Source organism: Abramis brama (assembly GCF_963993115.1).
Source record: "Abramis brama genome assembly, chromosome: 18".
In the NCBI taxonomy this organism is placed as follows: domain Eukaryota; kingdom Metazoa; phylum Chordata; class Actinopteri; order Cypriniformes; family Leuciscidae; genus Abramis; species Abramis brama.
In genome coordinates, this window is record NC_139980.1 from 4,625,841 (window position 1) to 4,641,212 (window position 15,372).

Here is a 15,372-nt window from a genome sequence, read left to right on the forward strand (position 1 = left end):
GTAGAAATTACTTTCACTCAGAAATTGCAAACAATTTCACAAATACTTACAAAGAAACTGCAAGTAACTTTGAATTATACCTGAAATTTTGAAGTAGAAAAACTAACTTTTCTTGTAAAACATACTTCAATCTGTTTTATTCACCACTTTGAAAAAAATATTTGTATATCATGTCCAAAACACCATGGTAGTTTTTTCTTAGTGCGCCAAATTAAGATGATAGACAAATTCTTTCAAATTGCTGTGAGATGTAATTGACAAAAAGATAACAAATGAGACTGAGTTCCTGAATTCCTCCTCTCCTCCTGAGGCCAGATTACCAGCTAGCCTGCTGGTTTAAATGAATATCCGATCGAGTCTGAAAGGGAGGCAGGATTTCTGTGGAGCTCAGATGCTATGCATAATTCTCCCTCAGCAGAAGCAAATGCATTATCGTTAGTTCTTTAATCAACGCAAAAACAACAAGCTTTCCGTTAAAGAGGCTGGATATGCATTCATCCGTTCTCCAGCTTTCAAGTAAAACAATATTCAGTAGACGCAAGCGATATTCAATATTCAAACGACTGGCTGAGGTTTCCCCAGTAACAGGTTACGAAGTGTGACAGACACACATATACACACACAAACAGGACGGCACACATATGGCATATCACTGAGAGGCAGACTTTGTTTCAGGCTAAAGATATTCTGTTCAGCTCATGTTGGCAACATCTTTTCCCTCAGCCCATTGCGCCTTCACTCCTGTCCTCATTCTCCACATATAGCCCGCTGCCCCACTATCCTTAATTTCCAGCTTCAGTAAAAAAAAAAAAGGAATCGGTACAGGTGACAGATTGTCAGGCCTAGAGAAAGGGGAAATGAGGTGGGGGTGGGATAATGTCAAGGTAGGGGATCCCTTAAATCATATCGTGAAAAAGTGGGTTACTGGGGCTACTGGGATAGGTGAACAACAATGTGGTAGAGACAACACTAAAGAGACAATGGTGATGACACACTCTGGGCCAAATAAAATTAGTGTGTGTGTTAATACTTGTCAGTACAATGTCAGAGTATACACTACAAGGTTCAGTTCTAACTTTTAAATGGTGGAAGATGCCTCCAAGATCGGACATATGATTGTACAGCATCATTCCACCAATATGAGTGTGCCTGGTTAAAATGTTTTTCTCTGTAATCTGATGAATAACTTTTACCATAGTCAAGAGAATATGTACACAAATCTAGTTTAAAATCGTTCAGTGCCTGCTTTCCATGGGTGGTAAAAGCAGATTATAATTTATTGTGGCAAGCAAATAACAATGTGCCCAATTTAGACAGAAAAGAGGCATATTTGCAATAGAAAGAATGATAATTAATTGAAATACTCACAATGCAACACATTAAATGCCTGGTTAAACTTGATTGTGGAAGGTTTGTAAGATTTAAAAAGTGCTGCAGACATTCAGTGAATTAATCTGTAACATTTACGATGAACTCATTTGACAGTTGGTGAGCAACCTTTCCCAAGCCTTTAGAAACCTGTCCCACTTGTCTTCATTCATTTGTACAATCCACCGCTTTCCATATTAACGGCTAAAACTGGCACACCTGACATAGGCCTACCTGTCATAACATGTTGTGCATGACGATGACTCGTAATTTCTATTATGACCTGGAATAGACACACAAAGACAATAACTGGCAATGGGTGTGAGTGAAATGGATACAAATGTTTAACAGTGAACACGCATCTAGAAAATATTTCAACTAGATAAATAACAGGACAGGAATTTTAGAAATGTGTCTTCAATGTATAAATCCATAAACACAGCTCAAACAGTTATGTTGTGCTTGATATAAACTCATAACCTGCAGCACAAAGGTAAACCTGCAAAGAATGGACTTCAGCCTTGCTTCAGGGAAACTGATTTTCAGAATGACTTGTTAGTGTTGGCCAGCAGCACAAGCTCTGTAAAGGGTCCAGCCACACAGACCTGCGGGCCAATCAAGCCCAACTGAACATAAAGCATAAATGATCCCAGCTGCAGCCTACAGCCTCTAATAGGAAAACAAACAGAGCATGACCATATTTACTGGTGCTTGAGAGTGTCTATGTGCAGACACACTTATACACAGCTCTCCCATTACTTACTGCAAACCTTGCAGCCAAAAATAAAATAAAAAATGGAGACTGCAGTTAATTTGGATGTATGGTTTCTGGACCACAAGCAGTGCGGCCATAAACTTGGCATGTATAATTAAAGTAGAATAGACAAGTAACAGAATGAAATGCTTCAGTGGCTGTAGGGTTTTTAAAGGACTTTTTTTCACTCAATGTCTCAGAGTCAAGGTCAGAAACACGCTAATGATCATCAACAGTAACAAGCCAGGAACAAAAGGACAGTGTCTCCATGTATCAACAGCTGCCTATAAGGCATACTGATGCAGCAATGGTAACAAACGACTGCCCTGCTAACGGAAATAAATCCCCCAAAACCAAATGAGAAAAATAGTCGATACTGTGAACAATACAGAAGGTCCATGTATGAATTATAGTGCATCGGTTAGGCACTCGCGTGAGGCTGCCTCAGCCCAGCACGTGCTCGCTTATTGCATTAGTATGCAGGCAAAATAGTATGAAAAAGAGCTAGAGACCAACGCAATTTTCATAGGGCAATCTACGTTTATTTGAATAAAAACAGTTTTCTTTAAACGTACTAACTGAAATACAAAAATATGGACTCCAAAAACAGAAGAATGTTCGCTGCATTTGTTGGTAAGAGAATGAAAACAAAGGCTCGTGTGTTGTCGCCTGTAGGGGGTTAGAAGAACTAATGCAGCTGCACAGATGCGCAATAACCGAGCTCCATGTTTCATGGTAAAGCTAGAGTTCAGTCAAATAAGAGACAATGTGGCAAGCTGTATAACAAGTATTCCTTTAAACTACCTATTTGATTTAAGGTTACCAGTACATATTTTTAATTAGCAGCAAGTAGTCCAATAGCCTAATTATTCCTTCCAATAGTACTTGTCTTGAAGTCACTATTCTGATAATGACAAGCAACTATCCCATGATACATATTGCAATTTAATTCTAGGTGGATCAGATATGAACTCTTCACTTCCAGTATAGACATTCCTTAGGCACTAGTACCCGTTTTAGCTACTAATTAGATAATAGTAGCTATTGGTGTTGATTTCAACTCTAGTAACAATTGGAATACACACTAGCTTACTAGTATTTATTCACATGCTGCTAGGACAAAGAGAAAAGATACTTGTAACTATTTTAATAGTTACTGGTGAATAATGAATGTTAGAACCCAAAACAATTAGCCTACTAGTTAGTCTTAAGGAATAAAATGTCAAAACGGCTTGCCACAGGCATGTGAACGCATCGTGGTCACCATCTGCCGCAGCAGAGCTCGGGTGCGAATTTGAAGGGACTGTCATGGGCGAACTGTGATGATGAGGGCTCACCTTATGTTTTATCTTTTTCCTTTTTAAAGGTACAGGGTGATTTTAGTGGGGCCATCGGTTCTCACAGCACAACCAAAAGGGGCGTTGTCTTTGCCAAAACATGTTTACACAAATAAGCACAACCCTCCCAAAGTCCTGAAATAAAGGTAAGCAGCCCTTGCTCAAGGCATGCAGAGAGTCCCAATGCGCTCATTCCTTCCCGGTCACCAGCGACAGCTCCTTCAGAATGCCACTGGCGTCCACTCGCCGTCTCTCGCGTATCATCTCCTCCAGGCTGCGGAACATGAGCGTGTGCGCGGTGCTCTCGGACAGGTGCACCTTCAGAAAGTAGCGCTGCTCGACCGAGTGCGCCTCCCCGCCCGCTTTAAACTCCCGCTTGCCGAAACGGCACCAGGCTGCGAAACTTTCCGAGTTCGTCCAGCAAATCTCGCCACTGCTGAGCCCCACGTGCCCGCTCGCGTTCTGCATCACCAAATCAGCGGGCAGCGGCCGGTAGCGGTACCGATTGTTCACTATCCTGCCCTGTCGACCGCAGCTGATCTCAAACAAGCTGTCCTTGCGGATCTCCCCCTTGTAGAGGTGAATAACCTGGTCCTCCCCTTCAAAGATCGCCCAGTGCGGGGGTTGTGCGTTGGCCACTAACTCCAGTAGATCCCCGGGTTTGCACATGGTCAATAAAGTTTTCACAGAATAAACATTCAGGTCCTCGTTCTCTCGCAGTTTGGAGTATATACATTCCTGGCAGCAGAACGCCGAGTACTCGATCTCGTTAAGTGCAATCGGACCGTCTTTGCTCGGGCTGTTGTTGTCTTTAAAGCTGTCCGACTGCGATCGATCGTCCAGCTCTTCCTCCTCATCGGAAAAGAAATACGCCACACCAACACGTAACTCGTCCTTCTCGATGCCCGATGGATCCCCGGTGGGTAGCTCGCTGTAGTTCAGGTGGGTGATCCGGTCCAGTTGGTTTCCCATCAATAACAGGGCAGAGGAGAGACATGGAATACTGCTTCTGAAATACAAAAGGGTTATGTGAGTGTCATACTGGAGAGGCGTACTAGAATTATTCTGACGCGCCCGAAATGCTGTCTAGGTACAGAGCCATAGTAGTCACCTCACTACACAATAAACCACCACGCGCACCTGGGTGCGTAAACAAGCCAGTCGCGCGGAGCGCGGCACAAAGAGGAAAAGGGCGAGTCAGTGTTGAACTGCTCACGAGGCTTGTGTTAAGAAGTTCACAACACAACACCTCGAACGGACGCATACCTGCGTATTTCCCCAGGACTATGGCTAATGGTCCTTTCTCTCCATCGGTGCTGGTGCTGTGTGTATCCCGCAAGGTCTCCAAAACAAACGCGTCACCTCCCCCTTTCGTGTCCTCCAAGGTACACTGGCTTCTTCAACACTTTGCACCGCCGCACTTTAAATAGTCTAGAAAACTCCGCCCCGACCAGCAAAACCTGCCCTCCTGATGGCGATTGGTTCAGAGCCCTCATGAAAAACTTAAACCTTTGCTCAGAGTCTTATATTACAGATGTTTGTGTTGTTCACAGCCTTCAATAACGAAACGGCTTGGCAGATTTGTCAAATATATCAATAGTAAATAGGCTTGAAATTGAGCTACGAAAGGTTAGAGATTCATTATGAGGACATTTGGTTTCTGAATGGTTGATTAGCTCTGTCAAAACAAGTTACAGCTTATGTTTGCTGGGAGAACACTTTATTAAAGCAGAATTTGGGTTTCAGGTACATAATGTTGGCATAAAGTTAATCACCACAAAAAATAATTTTAAGTGGTCTCTCATTTCTGTAAAATTAGGTATAACCATACACAGAAAATGTTAGTAACATTTTTTATGCATTTATGAGTAACACTTTACAATAAGGTCTCTCAATGTTAGTTATTGCATTAACTAAGTTAATAAGTTAGCTAACTGAATAAGATTAATACATGCTTTGAAAGTATTTTTCATTGATAGTTTAACTAATGTAGTTATCCAATGTTAACAAATTGAACCTTATGTTAGCCATTCACAAATTGACCCCATTCACCTCTATTATAAGTGCCTCACTGTAACCCAGACTTTTGCTATTTTTAAATAAAAGGAGGGACAAATCGAAAATTATTTTTATGGTAATCAGCATTATGCCACAATTGCTGTCAGCTGAACTGATGTACAAGTATTGATGACTTCAATCTATATGATAGGATAGATATATGCTGTTTTCCTGCCAGATCTGGTGTGGACCTCTGAATCCTCCATTTCACTCCTTCACACACAGGGACATATATAACACACACACACACACACTAGCTGTCAAGAGACTCGGACAGTCAAGTGACTGAGTAATTCCTTGCGGCATCTTCCAGCCATTCATAATCAAGGGTGTGCTGAAATGAAATTTCAGCCCTTATGCACACGCACATTCACAGTATTTACACACAAGCCATTCTGACTACCATAATAGGCCATATGCCACACACAAATTTCCACACAAACAAGGCACTCCAGTGGCAGGCTTGAAGTTGGAATGATTTAGATTATAATTATTCTGCAAAGACAGATCCAATTATGCACCTATGAAATGGATAGCCTTTGTGTCTCAGTAGTGCTCTATACTTATGTGTGTGACAGAGAGAAAGAGAAACATAATCTATTTGAAAGGCAGATGCAGAGGACCCTTAAAAGAATCCTGATGCTTTGGCACACACGCAAACATATACATACACACTTTCACAGTGTACGTCAGGAGACTTACCTAGGTGTCAAGTGTGTGAATACTTGCGGTGCATGTGCGAGAGAGTGACAGAAAAGAAATAGAAGAGAAGGATATGAGGGAAATAAAGGGACAGCACACAATATCCACAGGGTTCTGCACTTTTCTGCGAAATATAGAGATGCGCCGTATTTGCAGTAAACAAGCACGCTGTAATCATAAGAACACCAGGGAAAACAAGTCAGGCACAAACAAAGGAGAGGAGGAAAGAGGGATGAGAGGAGTGGAGGAATGGAAACCAGGAGAAAAATGGCTTTTGGTAACAATGACCATGTGGCAGTCTTGCATTCAATATATCCAGCTGAAGGCTTAGGCTTTGAGAAAGCAGTTTTATGGGCTTCATATAAAACGCTGCCAGGATAACTAATCATTCCCTCTATAATGTTGAGTTGGTGTTGTGAACCCCTTTTGCATGAATACAGATAAACACGCTTAAATCTATCTTCTGCTCTAGTAGGTATAGAGTTTTTACCTAAAAGAGCTTCTTTTGTTGTTATTATTCGTGCAAACATAGTAATATATACAGTGGGGTCCAAAAGCTTGAGACTATATTGAAAATCTGGGATTTTGTTTTTCATTTAAGCTTGGAAATAAAAAACTAAAAAACAAAGTTAAAACAAAGAAAGGTTATGCAAAAAAAAAAAAAATATTTAGAATTCTATATTATTTCTAGGTCAAATACTCACATTTGTGACAATGATCATATGACTGTACAGATGATCAGATGTATTCCTTCCATTTCATTGAACTCAGAGTTCAAGACAAGTGCTGTCATTGCAACAATTAAAACAGACACAGGCCTACCAGTGTTTCCTGTACAGCATTCATCTTCAAGGCCAAAAGAACTCATGTTTCACCTGGGCTGTAAATGTGAGTTTGCGGTCTGTATCGAATGTAAAGCAATAACAGTGTAATGTGAAATAATGTCAAGAAATGTCTCTCCTATAGTTTTTTTTTTTTTTTTTTTTTTTCTGCTAAGTGTGGCCTGATTCACAAAAAAACTATTCTTATGAGTTGGTTATTTTAGTTCAAAGTTCATTCAACTTTATAAAATGAGTTGCTATACCTTAATGGTTTTTAAATTCCATTTTTAAATGCAAAAACACATTCTGTGTGAATGACCCCTGCCCTGACACATGATCATTATGGGATGTTTTGTTTGGAAGTGCACCAACAATCACCAACTTTGTTCCGAACCACAATTTTTACTTTTTACTCAAAATTGTAATAAAATGATTTACTTTAAAACAATTTACACTCAGAAATTTCTAGCAAATTTCACAATAATTAGAATAAAGAAACTTGAAATTTTGATGTAGAAAGTCATTTTTTTTTTCTTGTTAAACTCTATGAAAAATAAATTATTTTACAGTATATTAAATTAGGAAAATGAATGCTTTGCCAATGATTCTAGACTTTTGGATCCCACTATAGCAATTCAAAGAAAAATTATCTTCAATATGACTGCAGAGGATTGGGAATTCCAAACAATACATCCCATCCTGCCAAAAACCCATTTTCCATGTTCAAAAAAGCACTCTTTCATCATCGTGTCCTCAGCTCAGTGACTATCACAGGTATTTTTTTACAGTCCTACTTCAAGTGGTTTCACTAAAGCTCTCAAGAGGAAATATTAATTAGGATTCTACGAGGAATGGTGTTACTATCTGGAAAGGACTATCTGATTTATCTGGCTTGATCTGAAAATATCCCCTGCTCTTAAATTCGCTGTCACACACAACAATAACGCTCCCAGCCAGTCTCTTTCAGTCGAGTGAGTCACAGGTTCCGAGTGCAGAGGGTGAGCGTTCCTGTCTTAAAGGCCTTGACCCTGCTTTAGACCATAGAGCGAGTTCAGCTTCCATGCCAAAATGACAATTTAATCCTCACTCTCACAGGACACCACAGATACTTTTTTAGACCCGCAAGAAAGAGTTATGCTTCTGAGATGGCACTATAGATTGTGTTCCCTCATTGGGTGGAGAGAGGGTATTGACAATTCTTTCACACATTTCCCTTATGGCCCTTTTGTAGAACTCCCACCACAATGTGCTATTGATGGAGCAGCTCACTGACAGTTCATTTTCCTCTTCTCTGCTTTCAGCGCTGCCATCCTTACTCACCCCCTCTTTTTTTCCACACTTCGATACTATTAGTAGGCCGTGCTCCCTGAACCTTTATCTGAGAGGAGTGCATTCTCAGCCCCACGCCCTATCACTGCAAAAATAACTATTATCAGGACCGGTTTCCTGTTATGGGCCAGCTGCCTTCTGTGGCATTTCATATGAGATTTTTTTTTCTTAACATCACTGAAACTTTATAGGGCCGGAGCCACTGTCATATCCTGTCCTCCTGTGCTTTTAACCCAGTGATGTGTGCTTATCTGCCACCAGACCCATTAGAAAGCCTGGCGAGGAACTAATGAAAAACAACAGTTCAAAATGTCTGGTCACTCGGAGAAAATGAGCTAATAACTAGTTGTCAGACAGAAGGGTTAATGCAGAGGCTGAGGTGGTGCAAGGAGGTTTATAGCAGATGGACGTTTTCTTCTGAGAAAGTACGGCAGACTAAGAGAGGCTGCTAAATTATAAGCTTCAGGTTTAGGCCGGTCCGATGATTAAATACATTTTCATGTCATCTGCCAAATGGAAACTGTCTTGAGGAAAAACAGCAAGATGGCATTTTTAAGCGATCCAGCTGAGCTGTGGCTTTTTGGATGTTGAAGAGTGAACAACTTGACTAAGCACCGACAGAAACTGGTAATTGGCGTTTTCTGTTTGGCTTTTCAGAAATAATTATATTGCCAGTTGTTGGTCAATGCACTTGTTTACCTTCAATCGCTATACTGAGTTTTTCTCTGACACCTGTCTGAATTTTTAACATGCTGACCTGCGAGTTCTGGTCGAGGTGGATCGTGAAACAGCCTCTTCTTCCATAAATCTTGCAGGGTTGTGCAAGATTTAAATTCTTTGAACTGCAATGGAATTTGAATTGAGGTAGCAAACAGGATGCTAGTTTATAAATTTCATTATTTTTAATTGATTAACTTTTCTGGACCAGGATGGGAAAACAATTATTTCCCAGAATGCATTATTGGTATTCAATTTCTTTGAATTACTATTCAGTCAGTTCCTCATCCTGTCCAATTCTAATTCTAATTCAACATGTGGGGAGTGGCCTCACCTCATGATTCAACAGTTCCTTATCTCAGAAAAGGCAAGAAGGGGCCAAGTTCTTCCACACTTTTATCTGTGTGTTTAAAATGAGCACCATGACTTTTCCCAGACTAGGGTGATATGTTGTTGTCAGCTGAACGTGCAGGAGGAAACGCTGGCAGATCGGCACATTCCATTTCCTCTGACAACTTAACAGCCCTTGCCCCCCCACCCTTCCTCATTCAAAACCAGTTTGCTCCTGTTGTTTATTCTTCCACAACCCCTGACAGATGCGCTGATCCCCTGTTCTAAGATCAGAGAGCGTCTGTGCTGTTCTCTCTGGAGGGAAAGCAGTTAGTGTGTGTTAAAGTGTCAGCCTTGTGACATGCTTAGAGACTAGCAAAGTTAACTATTAAATGCTGTTGAATGTGATTCTTTGTTATTCCGGGTTTGTTTGTAACATCGTTCTCATGTTCCTCAAAATTAATGCTTAACTTGTGTCTGTTAAACAAAAGACTGCCTGAGTTGTGCATTCAGTCTAACGTCAGCACCTTGAGGTTTGTTCATGGTTTTGCTGTTTGACAGCAAAAAATGGTGCCAAGAACAATTTGACCGTGGGATGATTATGTTTAATTGGAAGAGTGTCTATGTATAAATTAGGTCATAGATACCTACAACAAGTCATGTATCATTGTTGTATCTTCTGGGGCTTCCAACACCCTCTAGACCCTCATAAATGTGTATGCAGTACCTAAGGGATCTCATTATGTGTAGGCCATTTCTTTGATGAGGGCCTAGGAGATCTGTTAACAGCATGTCTAATCCACCAAGACATGGCGGAAAAAAAATGTCATTCAGATGTGATGTTTTGAAACTTTTTGACTGCCAATAAAATTTATCCTTGAGATGTGAATCATCCTTGGTGATTTTCCACATAAATTCTACATTGTTATCATTCTATTAACAGGATGTTCCTGAGTATTTCTCAAGGTCTGTTGCATATCTATCTATCTATCTATCTATCTATCTATCTATCTATCTATCTATCTATCTATCTATCTATCTATCTATCTATCTATCTATCTATCTATCTATCTATCTATCTATCTATCTATCTATCTATCTATCTATCTCTGCATAGTGATCACCAGCTTTGGAACCAGTCTGGTTCATTTTAACAAAGGGGGAGAAAACATGCTTAGAAAGGAACTGGGGTCATGTAGAGGTCAGTCATGCAGGCAGAGGACTGTGCTCTAGGAACATTGGCTCAAACCTCAAGCAGGAAAGTAGGTATCACGCTGTGACTCTGAATTCATAGCAGCCAGCATTTGCTATTGCCAATTAGCCATAAAACCACAGAAAAAAAGCTATGGCACATCCATGGTTTCTTGCAGTATACGCTTGAGACAGCTGAACAACATATTTAAAAAAAAAAATTATTTAAACATTGTAAAAACCTCCAGGCCTAAAATATGGTTGAAACTAAAATTCCATAAGTCCATGTTTTATGAGTAGTTTTTAACTTTAGATCTTTGTAATTCCATTTGCAAAGACGGCAAATCCTTTTCCCCGAGTCATTTTTGGTGAGATAGCTTCATAATGCTCCAAATATGTGCTTGTTCCATCTGTGATGGGAGTGATGCCTAATGAAAAATAATCTGCACCATAATTACAACGGAATGCAATTAAAGGTACCATATGTTTAAAGTCAATGATTTATAACTCTTTATGATGTATTCTCTTTTTTGTCAATATCCTGCACAGGTGGTTAATTAAGCATGCTTTGGAAAATACTTGTGGCTGATTTGTCATAAATGCAGATGCATTGCACTGTGACTGTGAAGACTACAACAGCAGTCTGTGCTTCTTACCATATATTTTGAAATTTAGAGTGGTGATTATATCTTAGGTTGTTGCTGTGATTGCTGAAGTCTTATTGGGGGGAAAACAGTGTATTTTGACCCTCCAAAAAATCTCCTAATGCGTTTTTTGCCCCAGGCTTGCTCTTAGAAGCTCCATGCTTGAAGTACTCTTGGGAAGTGCATGACAAAAATAATCTACAAGTAAACCGAATCAGCTCACTCAGATTTATAGTAAAGACGTGTGTGGATATGAAGAGTAAGAAAGCTGATATTCAAAATAGCTAACCATGAACAGAAGTGTACCAGCCATACATATAAATGAGTAGAATCCCTCTTGACTGCTAAATACAAGTCTAGATGCAACAATAAATGTGTTTTAAGGAATCACTTCTTAGTTGATTTATTCTTTATCGTTGCATTTCTTTGCAATCTGCAATAGTGTCTGCATTTTCTGTAAACAGGCCTATGTCTCTGCGGCTATGATGAATTGGGAACTAAAGCTTTCAGACAATCATGTCAGTTCATTTTGGAGTTGGCACAGTGATACTGAATACATTATATATATATATATAAATCCTCATTACAGTTTTGCTAACACAGCTGGTTGAATGCATGATTTAAAAAAACAAAACAATTTTAGCTTATTTTATAAATATATCTCTATTCTAAATATTATTCATACATTTTTTAATCCATTGGTAACTTAAAGCGAGTAAAACTTATGTAGGGCATAAATAATGTATTACTGAAACAGAGAAAAGTGTTTCTGATTTGCTTTTTAGCGACATTTCTTGGCAGATTTTAATTAAGCTGATATTTCTGCTCCAAAAGTGTTGTTCTTTGCAGTGTTCAGAACTTTTTAAAAGCTGTTGTCACCTAAAAGTGCTCCTTACCAAGCTGTCACAAGTTAAATCTTAATGCTTAAAGTTTTCACTTACAGTATAATTGGATCTTTACAAATACTCGATTCTGATTGGTCAATTGCATCGTCCCGCAGTCAGATGCTTTTTTTCCACGTTTTGAGAGAGACCTGATCAGGTTTGCTTGGGATATTGTAAATAATCATTACTTACTTATCATTCTGTAAGAGTTGTGTTGTATTTTTTGTTACAATAATCACAATTTTGAAAACATTATTCTTTATAGTTTTAAACACGCTTTTGGAATATATAGCTGTTATTTTTGAAACTAAGGTTTTAAAGCTAATTCACCTTTAGTATTTCCCCCTCAATTCATTAAGAACGTTCTTGGAAAAAGCTCTCTGTTCAGTCTTCCTCAAGCTGTTTTCGCATAAAGTCTGCAGGACTCAATTCTCCCTCATTAGAGAGTGATGCAGAGGGCCTCCATGCTGTTGCTTATCTCGTTTAAGCGATTCCCCTTCTCTATTCGTGGGAAGCACCCTGCCTCCACCCATCTGCTGAACAGGGCTCTTGATTAGGGGCAGTGGAGAGTGAAAGGCATGTGACGTGTTGGCAGTCTTGCCATGTGGTCTGAATGACTCATTCTGGAGTGAGTAACTCTCTGATCTAATCAGCAACTTCTCCCGTTTCTGCCACATTGGGCTGAGAGGTGGTCATGCATGGCCGTCCATGTGCTTTTTTTGAGGTAAAATCTGAAATGATTCCTTAAAGGAATAGTTCAACCAAAAATGTAAATTCTTTCATTATTTGTGCTATTACTCATGTTGTTCCAAACCTGTATTACATGTAGGACACAAAAGCATCATAATGATCCATGTGACTCGTACACTACAGTCATGGCCAAAAGTTTTGGCTGTAACATAAATTTTGTTCCTCAAAGTTTGCTGCTTCAGTTGTGGTGTTGATTCACATTGTTTCTAGATTATTTGGCAGAGTGATCAGATGCATTTTAAATAATTGCAAAAAGTTTAACTGACCATTCATTATCATTCAGTAATTATTCCGATTGGATTATAAATGCAGACTGTTTGCTATAAACGGAGGGAAAATGATATGATTAATAAGTTATGACAACATATGTTTTTACATTGCTTTAACTCATCAAAATAAGTTTTCAGGGTTTTTTGTTATACAAGATTCAACTCATTTTTTTAAAGTCAGTTTAATGTAATTTAAGTTGAAGTAACTTAAACCTCCAAGTTGATTTATTTTTTTATTTTTTTAAAGGCAGCAACTTTTTTTTTTACCGTGTGCTTCCAATCAATGTGTTCTTGTGTTAACAATGGTTGCTAAGAATACTGCACCTGAAAGAACCATTTACCGGATCACCAAGAATTTTCAACTGCAGTGAATAAGACTTCAAGATGTCCCAGAGTGTCCAGAAAGTGCCAGGACAATCTCCTACTGAGGAATCAGCTCGTGTCGCCACCAGCACAGAGCTTGCTCAGTATTGGCATCAGGGGGATGCGAGTGCAGTGAGGCCAAGACTTCTCTCCAAGAAAACCATCAAAGACAGACTGAAATTTGATGTACAAGGATTAGACAGCAGAAGACTGGTGCAAAGTTATTTTCTCTGATGAAGCCCCCTTCCGACTGTTTGGGACAAACTATTCTCCGGAGAAGAAAAGGCGAACGCTACCGTGAGTCCTGTCGTGCCAACAGTGAAGCATTCTGAGACCATCCATGTGTGGTGTTGCTTTTCATCAGGGAGTGGTGACTCTCTCCCAATTCTGCCCCAAAACACTGCCATGAATAAGAATGATATCAACACATCCTGCAAGAGCAACTTCTTCCAATGATCCAGAAGCAATTTGGTGATGATCTGTGCATTTTCCAGCATGATGGAGCACCATGTCACAAGGTAAAAGTGATAATGAAGTGGCTCGGAGATCATTACATTGACATTTTTTTATCCGTGGCCAGGCAACTCCCCAGATCTTAATCCCATAGAGAATCTGTGGTCAATCATCAAAAGGCAAATTGTGAGCATAATAAGAAAATAATGGATCACCATCAGTCAGGATTTGGCCCAGAAGCTGCAAAGGTTATGAAGAAGAACGGTCAACAATGTAAATATTGATTTTTGGCACTAAAAGCCTTTAAAACGTATGAAATGCTTATCGTTGTTTTCCAGTATACCATAGAAATGTGGAGAAAGAAGTAGAGAAGTCTTTGGAATTTGTATCATACAGTAGCTTTGTGTGAAAAATGGACTAGAATAACAAGTCACACAACAACAAAGAAAGACAGTTTTCGTTTTTGGTGAACTATCAGTTTAACAAATGTGTTAGCAATCTCTGTCATTCTCCATATATGGTGTACAGTAGTTGTGTATCTGGGTATTGATGCAGTCTAATAGTTTATTTCCATTGTTTCCTTTCTGTCCCCCATGTGTTCTCAAAGGGTAATGTCAGGCCTTGAGGTGATGTAGAGGGGTCATGGATGGGGCAGAGCACCACTGTGGAGTATTATGGTGTCAGCAGGGTGCTAGAGTCATAGAGAAACCCCCCTGTTATTTAAAGGAATCATCTGAGGACACCAAGATGGAAAAGTAAGCTATTCATTTACTAGAATGAGACTCCCTAGCTCTGCTGATGTACTAGGGTGGATATTACATTATGATGGTGATGATTGTTGGCTCTATAGACCCACTGTGAAAGTCTGACCTCAGAGAACGAGGCTTTCTGTGCTGCTTACTAATAGATATTAGGCATTTTCTAAACTTTTCAGTGTTTGAAAGTTTAAGATGCACCAACAAAGAAATAGCCTGCGGTTTCTTGTGAAAGTTTTCAGACCCTTACTACCAACTGCCGGTCCTACAGAATGTTGACCTTTTGTTCTCTGGGATTTTGGTTCAGTGCTCTGAAGTTCAAGGTTAACTGTTTTAATTTGACTTTATTTTAAGAAATCTATTTATTCAAAATAGCATGGCATAAGTATTCAGCCCCTGTGTTTGGACAGATTTAAAAAATCTTTTGGCATATGCCATGTTATTTTTGTTATACAAGATTCAACCCATTTTTTTAAAGTCAGTTTAATGTAATTTAAGTTGAAGTAACTTAAACATCCAAGTTGCATGGATGAAATATAATTTTTTTAACCCATAGCAAAAATGGGTTGGGTGATCAATTTATGGACTCCAGGTCCAGATCTCTATTGTGAAAGAAATGCCACAAGCAGTTTGGAGCGTCTCTGCTT

At 39.4% G+C, this 15,372-nt stretch overlaps 1 protein-coding gene across 1 annotated transcript; it reads right to left on the reverse strand.

Annotated features, from left to right (window-relative positions):
* Nucleotides 1–1,222: 1,222 nt before the first annotated feature.
* lratd1 (LRAT domain containing 1) lies at nt 1,223–4,860 on the reverse strand. Its single transcript, XM_084092014.1, has 2 exons — nt 4,726–4,860; nt 1,223–4,468 (listed from the first exon to the last, which is right to left on the reverse strand). The coding sequence occupies exon 2, from the start codon at nt 4,429–4,431 to the stop codon at nt 3,649–3,651; it is 783 nt and encodes a 260-aa protein (XP_083948140.1). The 5' UTR covers nt 4,432–4,468; nt 4,726–4,860; the 3' UTR covers nt 1,223–3,648.
* Nucleotides 4,861–15,372: the final 10,512 nt, after the last annotated feature.

Bases quoted from the DNA above. Each gene is read 5' to 3' on its own strand.
- lratd1 (XM_084092014.1), bottom strand. From the start codon at position 4,431: ATGGGAAACCAACTGGACCGGATCACCCACCTGAACTACAGCGAGCTA.